This window comes from Lissotriton vulgaris, chromosome 3_1 (assembly GCF_964263255.1).
Source record: "Lissotriton vulgaris chromosome 3_1, aLisVul1.2, whole genome shotgun sequence".
In the NCBI taxonomy this organism is placed as follows: Eukaryota; Metazoa; Chordata; class Amphibia; order Caudata; family Salamandridae; genus Lissotriton; species Lissotriton vulgaris.
In genome coordinates this window covers 5,108,281-5,128,372 of record NC_141689.1, presented here as the reverse complement: position 1 = coordinate 5,128,372, position 20,092 = coordinate 5,108,281, and the positions used below count along the sequence as shown (strand labels likewise).

Below are 20,092 nucleotides of genomic sequence, written 5' to 3'. Positions count from 1 at the left end.
TCTAAGACTGGAAACGTAGGTCTCAACATCCTCCCCTGGAAGTTGTTCCCTTTTGAAGAACTTGTGTCTTATTACAACAAGACTAGGCTTGACATCAAAACGCAACTCAAGTCTCAACCTTGTCTCGGTATATTCGTCTATGTCCTCTTCTGCATTGTTCCTCACCAAGGGGGGTAAGTGTTTGAAGATTTCTCTACCCTCAAAACCCAAAGAGTGTAATAACAGACACTTCTTCCTTTCTGCGCGATATCTTGACGCGCCTATAGCCCCCAAATAGGTCTCAAAAGCATCGAACCATTTTCTCCAGATTATGGGAGGATTGCCAGGGGTATCCAGAAAGGGAGGAGGAGGAGAGACCGATTGCATACTGATTGACATGCAGTGTTCTTTTCTCTATTTTTTTTACTAACTCTGTCGCTGTACAGGAAAAGTTGAGTGTGTAAAATTCGAATTTTCCTTCACATACTCTTTTTAATGTTCTTTCACACTCATGTAGATAAAAGACCGTGTAATTGTTCAATTCGCCACTAGATGGCAATGTCATGTAGGTGTTTAAGCAACACTAACACCCCGTAATGTTTTATGAATAATGAGTGCTTCTTAAACACCGCGTTCATGTAAATGAGACTCGTATTGTTTTTTCCTTTGCAGATGGAACGGAGTCACATTCAGGACCAAGACACAGTTAATGTAATCCAGACCGGGGCGCGAACAGGCTCAAAGGCGGCTCAGACGCAGCGAGGTTGTCACGGAGACGCGTTTCCCTTCTCAAGTACGCGTCAGATGGTTGCTTTGGAAACTAGCGCGTCAGAGCGTGGTAACGCTGGAAACCACACGCTTGCGCTGCAAGCAATGACGCGAGAAGAAGGGCACGCAGATAAACGCTCGCGCAGGGCGTTCTGAGCCGGCAATTAAAATGTAGTTATGAGCCTTAATTTAAGTCAAAACGTGCATTAAGCAAAGCGGAACCACTTATCTTGGGATCTGTCGTCGTCGGCTTGTAGATAAGGGTTATGAAAAGGTCGGTCTTGCTGTGTACTCGATCCACGGTGCTCTTTCCTCAGGAATGCGAGGAGAAACGAGGTAAGGCAGGTTCTTTTACCTTCTCCTATCCCACCCTCGTCGCCAACAAATTTGTAGTAAGTATGGAGACACCACACAAAGGTAGCTTGAAGTCCTGGTTTAATTAGCTTAGGAGAAGCACAGCGACAGCAGAGCAGGAACAGCTTTCAACTGCCAGAAGGCAACATTCTCACACAGAAGCATAGAACATACAAGTACAAAGGTTCCAACTACAGGTGCCTGGGAGGCACAGCACAGTAAATACTACACCCCCCTTTAAACAAGGGGATGATATCCACAAATGGATGACTGCTTTGGAGAGGCTTGCACTGTACAGTGTGTCCCCCAGAGTCAGTGGGCAGCTATACTGTGGCTCTCCTTTGAAGGTAAAGGTAGAGATAAGCTCCTCACTACTAGAGCTGAGGATGCTAACTATTACCAAGTCCTGAAGAATACACTGATAGATGGGTTTGGCCTAACCACTGAGCAGTACAGGTTGCTGTTCAGGGATACCCAGAAAACTCGGTCTCAGGATTGGTCTGATTTTGTAGATTGTGCCACTAAGGCTTTGGAGGGCTGGTTGCTGGGCAGTAAGGTTACTGATTACACAGGATTGTATAATCTGATCATGAGGGAACAGATTTTAAACAATTGTCAGAACCAGTTGTTGCATCAGCATCTTGTTGACTCAGATCTGACCTCTCCCCAAGAATTGGGAAAGAAGGCAGACAGATGGGTCAGAACAAGAGTTATGCAGAACCAGGGCCAGAACCAGGGTGGTCAGAAGAAAGCAGACCAGAAGGATAAAGATACTAAAGGTGAACAAAATGACCAGAAGTCTTCAACAGGTCCCCAACAAGCAAAAAAGAGGGTAGGGGTCAGGCTTCCCAGAAGAAGAAGACTCAAGAAGGCCAGTCAAAAAGGTGGTGCCAGTACTGTAAAAGTAAAACTCACTGGTTTAGTGAGTGCACCAAGAAAGGAGGGCAAACTCCTGCCACTGCAGCCCCTAAGGCAACTGCACCCCCTAGTACAGCCAGCAGTGGTAGTGCACCTCCCAAGGGATTAGTTGGGTTAACCTTGGGTTCTGAGGGGTGTGACAACTTAGTTGGCACACTCACCCAGGCTGTCCTTGTCTGTACAGGGGATGTGGATATATGCCCTGATGTCAGTCCCAATACTTTGGGCAAATACAAGCAGACACCTTTGATAAATGGCAAAATGGCTCAGGCCTGTAGGGACACTTGTGCCAGTGTCACAATGGTGACACCTAACTTTGTGGACCCTGGACAGATCATGCCAGGTACAGATTTCTTGGTGACCAATGCCAGCAACGTCACTACCAGTCATAGTATGGCGATTGTTGCTTTCTCCTGGGGAGGGGTAAATGGCCAAAAGAAGGTTGTAGTTAGTTCAGACCTCCCAGTGGATTGTTTGTTGGGCAATGATTTGGAGTCATCACAATGGTCAGAAGTGGAGCAGAGGACTCACATGGAGATGTTAGGCTTGCCAGCACATGTGCTTGCTATGACTAGGTCACAGGCCAGAAAATGCCCCACTGAACAGGTGCTGGATCCTGGAACAATGGACCAGACACCTTCCAAGAAGAGCAGTAGGGTTAAGGCATTGCCTTCCCCCTTGCCCCAGGTTGAGGAGCAAGTCTCAGAGGAGGCTGACCTACAGGAACTGAGGGAAACTGAGCCTAAAGGATTTGAACTTGATCAAGTTGAATTTCTGGGCTCAGGGGGACCCTCAAGAGAAGACCTGGGGAAGGAACAATTAGACTGCCCTTCCCTTGAACCCCTCAGACAGCAGGCTGCTGCTGAGGCTGCTGGGAACGCCACAGGTACCCACAAGGTATACTGGGATGATGGACTCCTGTACACTGAGGCAAGAGACCCCAAGCCTGGCATGGCCAGGAGGCTGGTTATCCCCTTGTCTCAGAGGGGTTTCCTTCTTACCTTGGCCCATGAGATTCCCTTAGCAGGACACTTAGGCCAGACAAAGACTTGGGACAGACTTGTCTCACACTTTCACTGGCCTCACATGAATGAAGATACCAAGGAGTTTTGTCGCTCCTGTGTCACTTGCCAAGCCCGTGGTAAGTCAGGTGGCACAAGAAAGGCACCCCTTATACCAATGCCTGTGGTGGGGGTGCCCTTTGAAAGAGTGGGGATTGACATTGTTGGTCCAATGGAACCCCAGACAGAATCAGGGCACAAGTTTATACTGGTGGTAGTGGATCATGCCACCAGGTATCCTGAAGCTATTCCACTTAGGACCACTACAGCACCTGTAGTGTCAAGAGCCCTAGTTGGAGTGTTCTCCAGAGTGGGCTTCCCTAAGGAGGTTGTCTCTGACAGAGGTGCAAACTTCATGTCAAGCTACTTAACTGCTATGTGGAAGGAATGTGGTGTCAACTACAAGTTCACTACACCCTATCATCCACAATGCAATGGGCTTGTTGAAAGGTTTAACAGGACCCTAAAAGGGATGATTCATGGACTACCTGAAAAGCTCAGGCGTAGATGGGATGTCCTGATACCCTGCCTGCTGTTTGCTTACAGAGAGGTCCCACAAAAGGGGGTTGGCTACAGCCCTTTTGAACTTTTGTATGGGCATCCTGTAAGAGGACCCCTGTGTTTGGTGAAGGAAGGATGGGAGAGACCTCTCAAAAAGCCTGCAACCAACATAGTGGACTATGTACTTGGTCTCCGCTCCAGGATGGCTGAGTATATGGAGAAGGCATCTGAAAACTTTAAGGCCAGCCAAGAACTCCAAAAAGCTTGGCATGACCAAAAGGCTGTCCTGACTGTGTATCAGCCTGGACAGAAGGTGTGGGTGTTGGAGCCAGTGGCCCAGCAGCACTCAAAGACAAATGGTCTGGGCCCCACACAATCCTTGAGCAAAAGGAAGAGGTCACCTACCTGGTGGACCTTGGAACTCCCAGGACCCCCACAGGGTGCTCCATGTGAACAGGCTCAAAGCATATGTCGACAGGAAGGACATGAGCTTGTTCATGGCCATAGATGAGGGACAGGAGGAAGAGAATGACCCTCTCCCAGACCTGCTCACTCAGAATCCTGATGATGGATCAGTAGATGGTGTTGTCTTTTGTGGCAGCCTCTCTGAACATCAACAGAAGGATTGCAAACAGGTTCTTCAATCCTTCAGGCATATGTTCTCTCTAACACCCAGTCAAACCAATTGGTGTACCCATGAGGTTGACACTGGTGACAGCTTGCCAGTCAAGAGTAAAATCTACAGGCAGCCTGATCATGTTAGAGACTGCATCAAAACAGAAGTGCAGAAAATGTTGGAGTTAGGAGTCATTGAACCCTCAGATAGCCCTTGGGCTAGTCCAGTAGTTCTAGTGCCAAAGCCTCACACCCAGGGTGGTAAGAAAGAGATGAGGTTTTGCGTAGACTACAGGGGTCTCAATGCAGTCACTAAGACTGATGCCCACCCAATACCAAGGGCAGATGAACTTATAGATAGATTGGCTTCTGCCAACGACTTAAGTACATTTGACCTGACAACTGGGTATTGGCAAATCAGGTTAGCTGAGGATGCCAAGCCCAAGACAGCATTTTCAACCCCTGGTGGGCATTATCAATTTGTGGTAATGCCCTTTGGTCTGAAAAATGCACCTGCCACCTTCCAAAGGCTGGTGAATCATGTTCTCACTGGGCTGGATGACTTCTGCGCAGCATATCTCGATGATATAGCTGTCTTTAGCTCCACCTGGGGGGATCACCTGGTCCACCTGAGGAAAGTGTTACAGGCACTGCAAGCAGCAGGTCTCACTATCAAGGCCACAAAGTGCCAGATAGGGCAGACACAGGTTGTATACTTGGGCCACCTTGTAGGTGGAGGCCAAGTTCAGCCACTTGAGAGCAAAATACAGTCAATCAGGGGCTGGGCTCCTCCAACCACCCAGACTCAGGTTCGAGCTTTCTTGGGCCTGACTGGTTACTACAGAAAGTTTGTCAGAAATTATGGATCAATTGTGACTCCACTTAATGAACTGACAAGTAAAAAGATGCCAAAGAAAGTTCAGTGGACAGCAGGCTGTCAAAAAGCATTCGATGACCTAAAGCAGGCCATGTGCACAGCACCTATCCTCAAGAGTCCAGACTACTCCAAACCATTCATTGTCCAAACAGATGCTTCTAAGTTGGGTGTGGGAGCTGTTCTATCTCAACTGAATTTTGATGGTCAAGACCAGCCCATTGCTTTTATAAGCAGAAGGCTGACCCCCAGAGAGAAAAATTGGTCAGCTATTGAGAGGGAGGCCTTTGCTGTGGTTTGGGCCCTGAAGAAACTGAGGCCATACTTGTTTGGCACTCATTTCAAGATTCAGACCGACCATAAGCCCCTCTTGTGGCTAAATCAGATGAAGGGTGAAAACCCCAAACTGCTTAGGTGGTGGGATGGATTTTACAGTGGAGCATAGACCTGGCACTGATCATGGCAATGCAGATGGGCTCTCCAGGTATTTCCACTTTGAGCAAGAAGACTCACCTGGTCAAGGTTAGTTTATTGTCCCAAAGTTTGGGGGGGGGGGGGGGGGTCATGTAGGAGAGTAGGGTCTGCAATCCTATGATCACCCAGATTTTTTGCTTTTGTTTCACTGGTTTACGACTTTCTCTGGCTGTGGGCCTGCTAATCAGACCCACAGCCTAGCTGTTCTCTCACTAAATTGACATGTGTACCTTAGGTGCATTATCCAATTGGTACTGGGCCACCTTATCAGACCCTGTAACTCAGGGCATAGGTGTACCCAGGGCCTACCAGGGGCTGAAGCAGGTATTATGCCACCCCTGGCTGGCCATCTAAATCTGACACAACTGGCTGCACGACAGCGTGGGCAAGGTGGTGTAATCACCCTTTGCTATAGATATAGTATACCTATATCTAACCCTAACAAGCATTTACAATGCAATGGTTTTGCCTTTGTTAAAGTTAGAGCTATTGGCATTGCTCTTGACATTGCCATTTATTTATGTTAAAAAAATATATATATATTTACAATGCCACTAGCTTTATCTCTCGCAAATGACACACACAAACACACAGAGCCCCCCCCCCACACACACACACAGAGCCCCACACACACACAGACAGCTTCCCACATACTATCACTATAAATGCAACACTCGCCGCACACTTTCACAACAAATGCAACACTCTGCTAACAACTACCTCCTCAACCGGGTACTGTCCGAAAATACTCCTCAGCGCCCCACAACTACGTATAAAGGGCTCTATAAATACTTCAAAAGGACTAAATTAATAGCGGTTACTGTGCTACTCGCAAATACAAGCAGGGTGAATATCACCACAAGAACATGGTCGGAGAGTATGGCGAAGCCGAAGCATACTTGCTCCTGCAATGATGCAGTGCTGTTCTACATGACGCCGCGTATTAACACACATTACGTGCAGTAGCAGTGATGGCAAAGTGTCATGTTTGAGAGCCATCTGAACATTATACAACATTACTCCATCTTTACCAATATATTCTAGATATTTCAGCCCAGCACTCCTCTGGCAATGATGCAATCGGTGTAATGCAAACCCCAGCAGTCATTGTATTTTTAGGCCTGGCTTGACAGAGCAACTGTCTGCTATACACATTGTTACACATTCTTAAAAGGATACATATGGAGGGCATTGGCTCTGCCCAGAGTTATTTTTTCCCGCCCACCTCATGCTATTGGTTGTTTGGTGTATCCTCTCTCTGATGAAGCTCTTGCATTGAAGGGCATCAAGAACTATTTTACATCTGAATAGTACTGTGAACCAGCGCGTGCATTCTTTATCTCATAGATGATGTATTGTATACAGAAAGATTCCTGTTTTTGTATATTTTTTTTTTTTTACTAATGCCAGTTTTTAAATGTATTAAACAGAACTCAAAATGCAAGCCAGGCGTATTGGTTTTGCCAATATTTTTTAAACTTCTTTTATTTTACTTTTCGTACGCATTGGCTAGTCAAAACCTAAAAATGGACACACAGATTCCTATCAGTCACTCCTATGGCAGGCCTTGACAATCCTGAAGGCAGAGTGCTTGGAATCGTGTGTGATATGGTGCTCTGGCATGAGCTGAGCCCGTTTGCAGCTTGCAGAACCAAGTCCTAATAGCTGTTCCATGATAACGCATACCATATACGCTTAAGTGCATTATAATCCTCGCGGTTATATGCTAACTCTGGTATTGCTTTATCAAAACATGTCGAGTAAGGTGTCATACGAATTGGAATACTAACGCCTCGCCAATTCTGGCGACGGGGTTAGCATTCCACCCTTCTAGAGGGAAACGACATGTATGTAACTGTGAACCCCGGTTAAAGTTAACTCGAGCCTCAGCATCACAAAATGGATGCTGCCACCACAGACACGAGTCTGACCCCCTGCAGCTGGGAAACCTTCCAGCGAGGGGAGCTTGGACAAAGGGTTTCCTGTCAGGGGCGGTGCTAGCACCATCCCAGACAGGGTTTTGTGTATGCTGGGTAGGCAGGGCTTTACAGGAAAGTGACTGCAAGTGGCACCCCGGTGCTCACTATGCATCTGCCGGCTAGAACCAGTTCCAGGGACACACCAGTCCCTGGCCTGGGGAAAGTCCGGCTAGTCGCGTACCTACCCCTTTCTTTAGGATAAAGGCAGGAGCAGGTACCCTTCCAAATTAGATCATCTTTGAATCAAGAAACTACTTTCCACGAAAGGAACTCTCGACTTCTTCTTAAGATTTCTCCCTTGTGACTAAGGAGTAGTCACCCTGCACCCGCAGGCACCATCTAAGAACTCTGCGGTTTGCTGCACGTCCTTCCTCTGGAATCCGACCGACCAGCATGACGAGACCCGGCTTCCCTGGCACCTCTGACCTCTACCTACCTCTACAGCTAAGCTGAGTACCGTAGGTGCGACGAGACCTTGAGGGACCGGCCATCATCAGAACTGGACGACTTCTATCCAGCACGACCGCCGAGGGATCCTCTGGTGAGTGCTATGGGGTCCGAGAAGCCCTGACCCTGAGCAGCTCCAGCACCGAAGACCAGCCCCCCAGCATCCACGAGATCTGCGTGGGGCCCTTCTGCTTTTTGGCTGCTCACCGCGTTGTCTGGCTACTAGCCCGCTGGCTTGTGGCCTTCCCGACGACGACCGACGACATCACCACTGCTGGTCTGGTTGCTCCAGACTGGCCCTTGCTCCCTTCCAAAAGAGGAGCACCCCGGACCCTCCTGGTCCACTCAGACGCCATTTTAGGTCCACAGCGTGGGCTTGAATTTGCCAAGACTCGTTGCCCCAATCCTGGGTCCAGCGACGTCAACAGCATCAACCATCGTGGGACAGCTCGCACCTCCATCCTGGTCGCCGACAACACCTCCTGGTCCGTGAGACTGCAGAGCCCAGCGTCGCCCACTCACCTGGTCGAGGTGACTTCGCCCGGTGCCATCCTGGTGCCCACACAATCACTGGCTAGTGATTAAGAACTTGGTCCCCTCTGCTTTCAGGTGTCATCCATCTTAGATCCAGGCTTGGATCACTCGAACAATCTTAACTGTTCGCCTGCCAGCAACTTCTTTCTTCAGGCTCCTGGTTCGTCAACAAGGATTCCCGACGTCTTTTCAGACATATGCAGCTGCAGCCCCTGGGCTAGGTAACTTCGGCATTTCAGTGCCCCAGCATAGCCTCACTATCCAAGGGTCCAGATCCACTTTCGTTTTCAACCTACCTAGTCGGGTTCGCCCGAGAACACTAACTTTTGCTTTTACTAGCCTCCATAGACTTTGTCCCGCATCCCGCGTGAGAGTGCACACTCTGCACCCGAGTCCCCTAGGCCTCTTACCAGTAATCTGAAGGTTCAGTAACGTAGTCCTAGCGATTCCAAAGCCTATTAGTCCAGTACTTACCTGCTAGTAATTTCGCATTCCACTTTCATAGTATATGGTTTTTCGTGCCCCTCGGGCATTTGTGTAAATTGTGCAACTTGAAGTATTTTCGTAAGAGTTTTGTTGTGTGCTTAGTACCCTGTCCTCATAAAGAGTACAGGGCTGTTGTGATCTAAATAAATACACTGTTTATTTTCATAACACTTGTGTGGTGTCCTTTCACTTGGTGTTCAAGGGGTATAAGTGATGGTATAACAGGTGGCTTAACACGCCCTCTAGAGTTTAGCCCGAAGACTGCTCGTATCCATGCTACTAGGATAGCTGGTCTATAAGGTTGACTTACAACCAATCACCATATGGGTTGTTTGGACTGATACAGAGTGCTCACTAGAATAGTGAACATTATATATCAGGCCAACTTCTCACAGGTGCGTTTAAGAATAGGGACGGGAGGATAGATAAGGCAAAACCGTGCGCAGTTTTCTTCATGTTAGATACCTTAAAGAGAGCGAGAAAGGCTTTTCTCCATTGAGCTCTTCTTTTAGTGTAGAATATGATGCCATTCTTAATGGGCCCGTTGTTCATTGAGAAGTAAGGGTCAGAGATAGGGGTTTCTGGGTGAGATTTTAATAGGTTGTGTTTGAAGCCTTTGGCTGCCTTTTTTGAGAGGTGCAGGAGGTATGTGATGGAGTAGGTGCATTTGCCTGACATTTCCCTACACACACGATGGCACATAAAATCCTGGCCTATGAGCAGGTAGTCACACGTGATTTCAACCAAGTTTTGGCGCACCGGAAATATGTGAACTACAATACCACCGAACCAGAACGTTTGGCCCTAGAATCCCTAAAAAGAAACATGGACATAGTCATCAAACCCGACGATAAAGGCGGGGCCATAGTCATACAGAACACCGAAGACTACAAACATGAGATTCTGTCACAGCTAAGCATGGAGGGCCACTACTGTAAACTGAGGAGAGATTAGTGAGACTATCAAACAAACTACCCTCAATGGTCTTGAAAGTGGTTTCCTGAATAAACATGAATATGAATACCTCAACAATAACCACCCCAGAAAGCGTACCATATACACTCCGCCCAAAATACCGGACTTCTTTTTTGACTGCTCTTGGTCTTCGTGGTTGCAGTTTGTCAGTACACTCTTCAAGTTTTCTCTTGTACTTTTTCAAGGTATTCGTCTCTGATTGAAACAAAATCAAGACACAAATTAATTTGATAAGAAAATAAAATTTAGAAGCAGCAGACATACCAACTTGTAATTCATAAAGCTGTGCTCTCTACTGGTGCTTCACAGAGAAAGTTATGTTGAACAAGTTACTTACCCCAGACAATGATCTTTCTGGTGAATGCTTTACCTACCTGCAGATTACTCACTTCTTGAATGTCCCAAGGTGCCAGACAGGATGCAAAAACTTTCCAACAGCTTTCCTACACCATTAGGTGGAGTTCGGCTCCATTCCGGCCTCAGACACATACCAGGACATGACATCCTTGGACCCATATAGCGCCACAATAGTGCCCTGACGCCAGTTCCTCATTCCTTTGTTTAGAGCCCGTACAGGTAGACACAACCTGCAGTATTTTGATCAGTGGCTATGCCGTTTAACAAAGTAACCTAAAACCATATGTATGTGATGGCTGGGCGACCATTTTTCAGAACGGGGAGAGGTGAGAAAAGAGTTGGGGAGATTGGAGAGGAATTTGCAGGCAAGGAAACCATGCTTACCTGTAATCCTATGTCTCTTCCAAGGGAATCCTCATCAAAGTCATAAGCACTAAATATTCCAGCCCACTTGCACCGCCACAGTCTCACAGCACCTTTGTCGTGCTCAAGGTGCTGTGGGCCACCAAAATGCCTTGATGCTGCTCTTGTATCTGGATCGAATAAAACTTTATCATCAACTGTACAAGAGTGCCGTGGAATTCTTGACTGAAAGGAAGCCGTTTCTTTGGATTACACTGTCAGCGTGCGGCGTAGCGCTGAACATGAGCACCGCCGACGATATGACAGCTTGAGTGCAACACGTCGAAACCAGGAGAATACATTCACACACACTGGCCACAACAATGAGAGAAAAAGTTCTGGCCGCCATTTTATGATGCGGGACACTGATCCCGTGGGGGGGATGGGGAGAAAAACATTAAATAGGACATAAGTGGTCACCCCATATGACTGAAGATAGGGGGTCTCTGAGGGATCAAGACTCATGGGCTAGGATTGTCCAAAACATTTTTGTCGGGACCCAAGGTTACAGAGACTTTTTAGTTAGGAAATAGAATGAAACGAACCTTAGAAATTCACAAAAAAACAAAACGGTTTCAGGGATGTTATAACTTTGTGTATAAAATCTGAACTGAACATAACTTCCCTGTAACGTATAGTTTCTTACCCGTCGGTGTAGTTTTGCAGCTTGAAGACTTTCTGGATTCACTATGCTGTGCATTATTCCGCCATCTAGTGGTTGGGTCCACTAGGTAAACACGGGAACCACAGCGCCAATCCACACACCCAATACATTGTTGGAATCCTCAGAGTGTGTAGATGGACATAGGCGACATAAAATAAAAATAAAGTGTAAATTAAAAAATTAAAATTTAAAAACAAAGTAGCCCCGTAAAACTAGCGCCGGCCGCGCCGTGGCCCTGACCGCGACCTAGACGTGCGTGATGACGACAGGCGGGGAGGAGCGGTGACGAGCGGCGAGGAGTGGCGGTGAAGTCCGGAGCGGGCGGCTCAGGTAAGGCAAAACGAGGCGGGAGGCGGTCTGGGCAATGTCGGGGCGGGCGGGGGCGGCAAGGCGGGAGGCGGTCTGGGCAATGTCAGGGCGGGCGGGAGTGCACAAAAGCATAAAATGCTGTCCCCTCCCCCTTCTGCCCCGGGCAACGCCGGGGCGGGCTGCTAGTATCGGATAAAGAAACGTTATCTTATAGCGAGGATTACATTGATCAGTTACTACTAGCCCAGGGCGGTGGTAACTTCCTAGGAATCAGCACTCCTAGTATTGATTTGACACTTAATGAGAAAGTCTCAAAGTTGGAACGATTAGAAAAGAAATTGATCCGGACAAGGCTACATGGTCTTGTTCTGGCTAAATATCTCCAATCTAATGTCATCCCGGTGGGGCTACAAGTAAGAAACTTTACTGTAGTTCCTATATTCCCAATAGGTACTGCACATTAGAATATTATATCCTGCAGTTTAGATGTAGGACTGAGGTCGACTAGGTCTCTACGGAATATATTAGACTTAATTGTGTGTGCCAGCTAGCTCAGAGGTCACTAGAAACTTTCTCAAATTCACAAGAAGGGATTAGTTTCTGACAACCGCATAAACATGACAACTTTGTTTCCCAAGAATAAGAAATCAATCTCTAGAGTGCCGGAAACAATAGATAACTATTTTACTCAGTCAATCGTGCATGCTTCGTTTCAACAGAGGTGCTGAGAAATAGAGAGACGGGCGTTTTCAATAAAAAGTATTTATTGAACAGTCTTCTTTCTCAAGCATAAGAAATGTACTGCTACAATCGTAATACTGGTTAGAAAGTACAAGACATATAATACGAAAAGTATTATAAAGTAGTACTGTAGAAGCATTGTATGGTTTCTAAGCCATATAAAATAACATGAAATACATAAAAAACATACAGTGATAAATAATGACTAAAAGTACTCAACTGGTGCTTCCAAAATATGCCTACCCCGGTGTACCTAACCTAAGTCTAGTACGGGGGAAGAAGTAAGTGAGATGTAGCTTAAGTTTTGTATTCTTTGCCAAGAATCTATTCCAATAATTCTCTAAGGGTTTAATCAGTTCCGTACCATGGTTTTAGAATGACGGAGGGCTTGTATCTCTCTCTCAGGACTCGATTTCCCAGCAACCCGAAAGGGTAGCCTGGAAACACTGGAGCTGGATTTCTCGGTAGGAGAAAAGACAGCGTCTCTCACTGCGTCAGCTGGAGGGTCAGCTTCCTTCGGCACTTGCTGCTGCAGGGCGTCGGGCAAGTAGTTAGTCGATCTGCTCCAAACCACCGTGTGTTTGTCTGGGCAAACTTAGGCATATTGGAGATACTGCTGCGGCATCACGGAAGATATCACTGCTAGCTGCAGATTCAAAGTCATACACTATAAGTTCCTGCAGCGTATGTACTATACTCCCGCTAAGAAATACCGGTTTCACCTATCAGATAATGATAGATGCGCGAGGTGCCAGAGGCCTGGGGCGGGCTACATGCATCTAGCGTGGGAATGCCCAGCTATACACGAGTACTGGTCGGTCCCAAGTGCATGTGGCATTGGAACGCATGTTGGGCGCCACCCTCGCAATGGACCCGCTGGTGATGATATTGGGTTACACTATGCAAATTCGCAAACAGGCAAGGAAATTTGTTGACATTGCATTATTGATAGCGAAACGTAGAATTGCCTGTAGGTGGAGAAGAGGGAGGGCTCCGAAATTCAAGGATTGGCTGAATGATCTCACATATTGTCAGGAGCAGGCTGCTGCGTATGCAGAGTTGTTACCAATGTCCTCTAAGTCGAGGGATGTATGGGGCCCAATGCAGATGTATTTAATGAATGTTGGGGAAAGCGTGGATGTGGTGGCCAAGGAGCAGGGAGACATGGGGTCGGGTGCCTTACCTATGTAAGACTTTTATAGGACTGGAGAGGGCGCTGGCCTAGTGGACGTCACTGTCGCAGGACTAAACTTACTGTTGATTTGGTGCTGACCCTAATGTGCTGCAGAAGCTATTGCATAGTGATGTTGAATATGTTGTTACAACACATTTCTGTTTTGATGTATTATGCAGTTGCCTATAGATTGTTTAGCACCACGGATGATGAGATATTGAAAGATCCCCTTACACAGACTGAACTGCCGTACCTACAAAAACCAGGCATTAGACTTTATGATTTGCTGCCTTAAGATTACACGCATTGTACCCTCTTCCTTAATGTTCAATGAATATGTGTGTGATGCAATGTGATGAATGACAATGATGTAATGTTGTATGGATTTAAGCATAAAACTACCAAATAAAGATTTTTTTTAAAAGACTTCTTCTTGTTTCATTTTCATTTAAGTCCTGTAAAACTGTCAAACGATCTTTGACATCAAAGGATTTTTGTTCCACCACTGAAGTTTGACAATCGAGGTCTTTGATTATCATTCTAGTACCTAACAGTAGTTCATATGGAGTGATTCCACCCAGAGAATTTCTTGGCAGATTGTTAAGACTATGTTGGACACTTATTAGATGTTTGACCCACCCATCACCCGAACATAATACCTTAGCTGTTATGGATTGCTTTATGTCACGTTATTTTTCTTTCCACTACCGCTTTACCTTCAGGATGGAAGGGACTAGAGTACTGCAATGCAACGCCCAAGCTAGCCATGGCCTCTTTGTAAGCTCGAGAGGTAAACGCAGGACCCTGGTCAGAATGTAGCGTGCCGATTGCGTATGTGCTGAAAAAGACTTGTAGCTCCTCTATAACAGTTCTGGCATCAGCCGAGCGCTAGGGCCACATCCAAATAAATCTTTTGCAGGAATCCGCTGCAACTATGATATATTTATAGTTACCATCCCTTTGCAAGGGATCACAGTGATCCAGATAAACAAACGCTAGTGGATTATCTGAAATCAGGAGGTGCGTCTGTGCATGTCGTTTCACTGTTGAAACTTATTTTTTGGCAGATTCCACATTCTAGAACATAGATTCTAGTTTGTTTCCTCATGCGCGGCCACCAATATCTTTGTTTTAATAATGATACTGTGGCGGAGATTCCTGCGTGTGCAGATGCCAGTCCATCGTGCGCTGCTAAGATCAGTCCTAACCTATGTTCCATGTTTGGAATTGCCCTATCCCCCACTCCAGGGATTCGAGCAAAAGGAACATTATTTGCATCAGTTATATATGAGTACTTTACTGGAAAGCCTTTTGGGAGTATCTTACCACTGTCTTTAACTGAAGCAGTGACAGCTTAAATTATTTCGCTGTCTATTTTTGCTTTTGACCGAGTGATCGCAGCTACGTAAGACGTTTGCACAGCTGCCTTCGCAGCTTCATCAGCCAATGAATTCCCTTCAACGTGAACGCCATCACGCTGATGACTCAGTGTATGTATCACGTGAGTCTTTTGTAGTTCTTTTTTCAAAAGAACTACTTGTTCCCAAAGCATTTTATGCTTGATTGTGCCACCTTTTGAATTTTTGAAACCGTTTCGAACCCAGTTCTGCAAATGTTCGTTGCAAGATTCCACGCAGAAGTACGAATCGCACACTATGAGTGAGGGGAATTCGCGATCGGTATTTTCAAGCGCCATCTTGAAAGCCTGTAGTTCAGCTCGCTGAGCTGTACTATCTCTGAGTGATTGAGTTTTAGTGACCATAGGTCTAAATTAACCTTAGTGCCAGCGACCTTAACAATCGCGTACGCAGCACTATAGGTTTGTTTACCCCCAATTGCGGGCTGTGCTGATCCGTCTATATAGATTATACATCCGTGATGTTCTAGAGGCAGAATCTCGGTCGGCAGAGGACATTCGTGTTCGTATTGTAGGAATTCTTGGTCTTGAAGTAGGGGTCAAAAACGTATTCAACGTCTGTTGCAGCAAGAGACCAACGACCAACTTTTGCAAATGGATAAACTGTTGGAAGTGATAAAAGTGAAGAACGATGACTTGGAGGCAAGGTCTCGTAGGCGTAACCTCCGAGTAACAGGCATTCCTGAAACAGCAGCAATGTCAAAAATGGAAGTCTTCATGACCGATCTCCTCCACAAGCTGTTTGATCCTCAAAGGTGTTTATAGTGGAGAGAGCGCAAAGGTGAACGCCGTCTCGTCATCCTGCTTCAACACCCTGCGCATGCTCCAAAAGATCTTCCGATGGATCCCCACCGAAACCAGGAAGACTGTCACCCAGGCCCTCGTCACCAGCCGTCTGGACTACGGGAACACCCTCTACGCAGGAACCACAGCCAAACTCCAGAAAAGACTTCAGCGCATTCAGAACGCCTCAGCATGACTCATCCTGGACATCCCTCGCCACAGCCACATCTCGGCCCACCTGAAAGACCTGCACTGGCTCCCCGTCAACAAGAGGATCACGTTCAGGCTCCTCACCCACGCACACAAGGCTCTCCACGACACGGGCCCGAAGTACCTCAACAGCCTCCTCACATTCTACACACCCACCCGCCAGCCTCGCCCTCGCCTCCGTCCCACGAATTCGGAAATCCACCATCGGAGGAAAATCCTTCTCCTACCTGGCAGCCAAGACATGGAACTCCCTCCCCACTCACCTACGGCTGACCCTGGACCATCTCTCCTTCAGAAAACAACTCAAGACCTGGCTGTTCGAGCAGTAGCGACCCCCTCCCCTCAGCGCCTTGAGACCATTATGGGTGAGTAGCGCGCTATACAAACTTTGCTGATTGACTGATTGAAAGGACATTAGGCCCAAAGCGACCACTGGGGGGTACGCCCCGCCCTATCTTGGTTAAGCTGTTAAATTATCAAGATAGAGACGCCATTCTGCGCCTAGCGAGAGAGAGAGGTCAGATTAAACATCAAGGAAATTCCATTTCGTTATATCCGGACATCACACCACTAGTGCAAACCGCTTGAAGAGAATTTCTCCTAGCGAAGCGATTACTGTTACAAGCGCAAATTCCATACTCCCTGCTGTACGCAGCTAAACTGAAAGTGTCTCACGATGGTACTGCACATTATTTTACGGATGCAAAATCTGCACTCAAGTTCGCCAAACATGTCGCTGGCAAGTCGACCAAGAAGCGAGGAGAAGGGGACAAACCAACTGAGGACAGGCTGAGTGATAATGATTGAATTGTTTGGCTTTTTATGTCAATGTTGGTATTTCTTTATTGTCACATGATGTTCTATTTTCCCCATACATATCACGCTACTGCGCTCTAATGTAGGCCCCCCCTGGTGGGGGTGGGAATGTATGTTTTGATTGTTCATATACCACAAGACGAGCATATTATGTAACCAACCCTGGCCACCCTGCGCAAGTGGGGGAGTATGTCTGCCTACCCTCGCTCCTCTGGGAAGGTTCCCTATGCTTTATTTGTTGCTAACTACAGAGGGATATACTACAACCTAATTGGAGGGTTGGTGTGGGCGGTGGGTGGGTGTGGAGGTTTGACTGTTTGTTTAAAAGCCAAAATTTGTTTTATGTCAATGTTGGTATTTCTTTATTGTCACATGATGTTCTATTTTCCCCATAAATATCACGCTACTGCGCTCTAAAGTAGGACCCCATGAGGCCCCCCCTGGTGGGGGTGGGAATATATGTTTTGAGTGTTCATATACCACAAGACTAGCATATTATGTAACCAACCCTGGCCACCCTGCGCAAGTGGGGGAGTATGCCGGCCTACCCTCGCCCCCCTGGGAAGGTTCCCTATGCTTTATTCGTTGCTAACTGCTGTTGGTTTTGGGAGGGATATAGTACAACCTAATTGGGGGGTTGGGGTTGGTGTGAGCTGTGGGTGGGTGGGTGTGGAGGTTTGACTGTTTGTTTGAAAGCCAAAATATAGCAGCCACAAATACAATGCAGACATATTGCCATATTGCCAATCTCTAGATAAAAATGGGGTGGGCGTAAACACAAGTAATACATCACTTGAAACGTAAGGGGTCTGAATGATGGCCGAAAAGCGAGACTGGTGCATGCATATCTAACGAGGCATAATATTATATATGTTTCTTACAGGAAATACATGTTAATGTAACACCATTGCAGAAACTAAGAAATAACAGATGGGGGAGATCTACTCAGCCGTGTACTCTAGTTATGCAAGAGGGGTGGCTATTCTCATTAGAAAAGGATCTAACTGGAAATGTGAATATTCATATGTGGACCCTGAGGGGCGCTTTATGCTGCTGAATGGGAGGCTGGGCTGACGTGAGGTGACATTAGCAGCAATTTATGGCCTAATTACAGACTCAATTGACTTTCAGACAAATATGGTCGAGAATCACAGCTCTAAGTTGTCACACTGTCATTTGGGGAGGAGACTTTAATGCCGTTCTTTCGGACGCTGCTGATAGACGGGTTGCAGCTAGATCGCTGCACCCGCAGGCGCGCACGGCCCTGGCAGACATAATGGCTGATGGGGGTCTTTTGGATATTTGGAGGGAACGAAATCCTACACTAAGGGAGGGTACCTGCATCTCTACGCACCACGTGGCCTGGTCCCGTTTGGACTTCTGGCTAGTCTCGAGGGATGTCGCAGCCTGGACGGTGTCAGTGTCACATATGGCACGGTCACTATCTGATCACGCACCCTGTCTGCTCCGACTGTCCCTGCCTGGGGTCCCTCCACGCGCTTTTACCTGGCGTCTCCCTAAGAATTCACTGCTTGACGAGGCTTTTAAGGAGGAAATAAGGTCCGACATCGAGTTATATTTTGACACAAATTCCGGTTCAGTGGATTCTAAAGCCACTCTGTGGGACACGTTTAAGGTAGTTATAAGAGGGCAATGTATAGCGAGACAGGCAGGTGTGCTAAAGGCCATTAGGGGAACACTGGCGGAGCTAGAGAAACAGATTAAGGATTTGGAGGGGGAGTTGTGCCGGTACGCAGATATCAAGACGGCGGGCCTTCTCAAATCTAAGATACTAGAATTCGAAGAAGAGGCGAATAGGGAGGTGAATGTCCTTCTAAAATATGCGGATGCGAGACGCTATGGTGAGGAAGACAGACCGGGACGGACACTGGCAAATATGATTATACACACCAAAGATGTTACCTTTGTGCATGAAATTAGGGGAGTGAATGGTGTGGTGGTAAGAGCTCAAAGTGAAGTGCTAAATGAGTTTCATACTTTCTACTCAAACCTGTATAAAACAGCTGGGATGCCGGACTCTGAAAATAAAGTTAGAATTCCTAGAGTCCATTGCACTTGCATGGTTCAATGACAATCACAGACTATATATGGATTTAACAATTACAACGAATATGCTACTTACCAGTATGCATCTGTTCTTGGCATGTAGGGCTGCTGACATTCATATCTGCGCATAGATCGCCGCCTAGTGTTGGGTCCGGATGATTGCACATTGTTGTCCTGGAAGAGTCTTCGAAGTATCACCAGATAGGTGGCTCCTCCCCTGGACTACAGTGCGCATGGGCATCAACTCCATCCTCAGATTGTTTTTAGCCATTGTGGCCAAGATGGAGTGAAACTATGTGAATGATGACCATGCTAGAAGTATGTGTGAATACTGCAGCCGCTACAGGCGCCGGGGAGGAGGGCGGGCGATATGAATGTCAGCAGCCCTACATGCCAAGAACAGATGCATACTGATAAGTAGCATATTCGGTTCGAGGCATGTGGGCTGCTGACTTCATATCTGTGCATAGAATACATAGCAGTCCCTCTATTAACGGCTGCCGCCCATGCCAGCTGCAGCAGTTTGGAAAAGTGTTTTTAGAACAGCCTGCCCTACAGCTGCCTGCTGTTTGGAGTGCACATCAACACAGTAATGTTTTGTGAATGTGTGTGTGGTAGACCATGTGGCTGCTCTACATATGTCTTCCAAAGGAATATTTCCAAGGAAAGCCATTGATGCCCCCAACTTCCGGGTGGAGTGGGCCCGCGGTGGAATGGTGAGAGTGCGCTTGGCTTTCTGATAACAGATCTGAATACATTTAACGATCCACCTGGCTATACCAGCCTTGGAAATGGGGTTACCTTTGTGTTGTGGCGCAAAGGCAACAAATAGTTGTTTAGTCTTCCGAAAATCTTTGGTCCTATCAATGTAGTACATTAGGGCCCTCTTGACGTCAAGTGTGTGGAGCATTCTCTCCGCAAGTGACTCTGGATTTGGAAGAACACAGGTAGTTCTATAGACTGGTTGATATGGAACTGAGAAACTACCTTAGGAAGGAATTTAGGGTTAGTACGAAGCATCACACTGTTGGAATGAAACTGAATAAATGGCTCTTAGATAGTTAGTGCCTGGAGTTCACTAACTCGTCGTAGCGACGTAATCGCTATAAGGAAAGCCACTTTCCATGTCAAGAACTGAATGTCGCAGGAATGCAGTGGTTCGAAAGGGGGACCCATCAGCCTGGTGA

General features: G+C 46.9%; 1 protein-coding gene across 8 annotated transcripts in view; it reads right to left on the bottom strand.

Moving 5' to 3' along the window:
- The window catches only part of LOC147725801 (uncharacterized), a 626,472-nt gene that overhangs the window by 250,640 nt on the left and 355,740 nt on the right, over window positions 1-20,092 (bottom strand). For all 8 annotated transcript variants that reach the window (XM_086959971.1, XM_086959976.1, XM_086959973.1 and 5 more), the window contains one exon: window positions 10,044-10,160. In XM_086959971.1, the coding sequence (XP_086816097.1) occupies window positions 10,044-10,160 (117 nt within the window). The remainder of the gene's footprint in view (window positions 1-10,043; window positions 10,161-20,092) is intronic.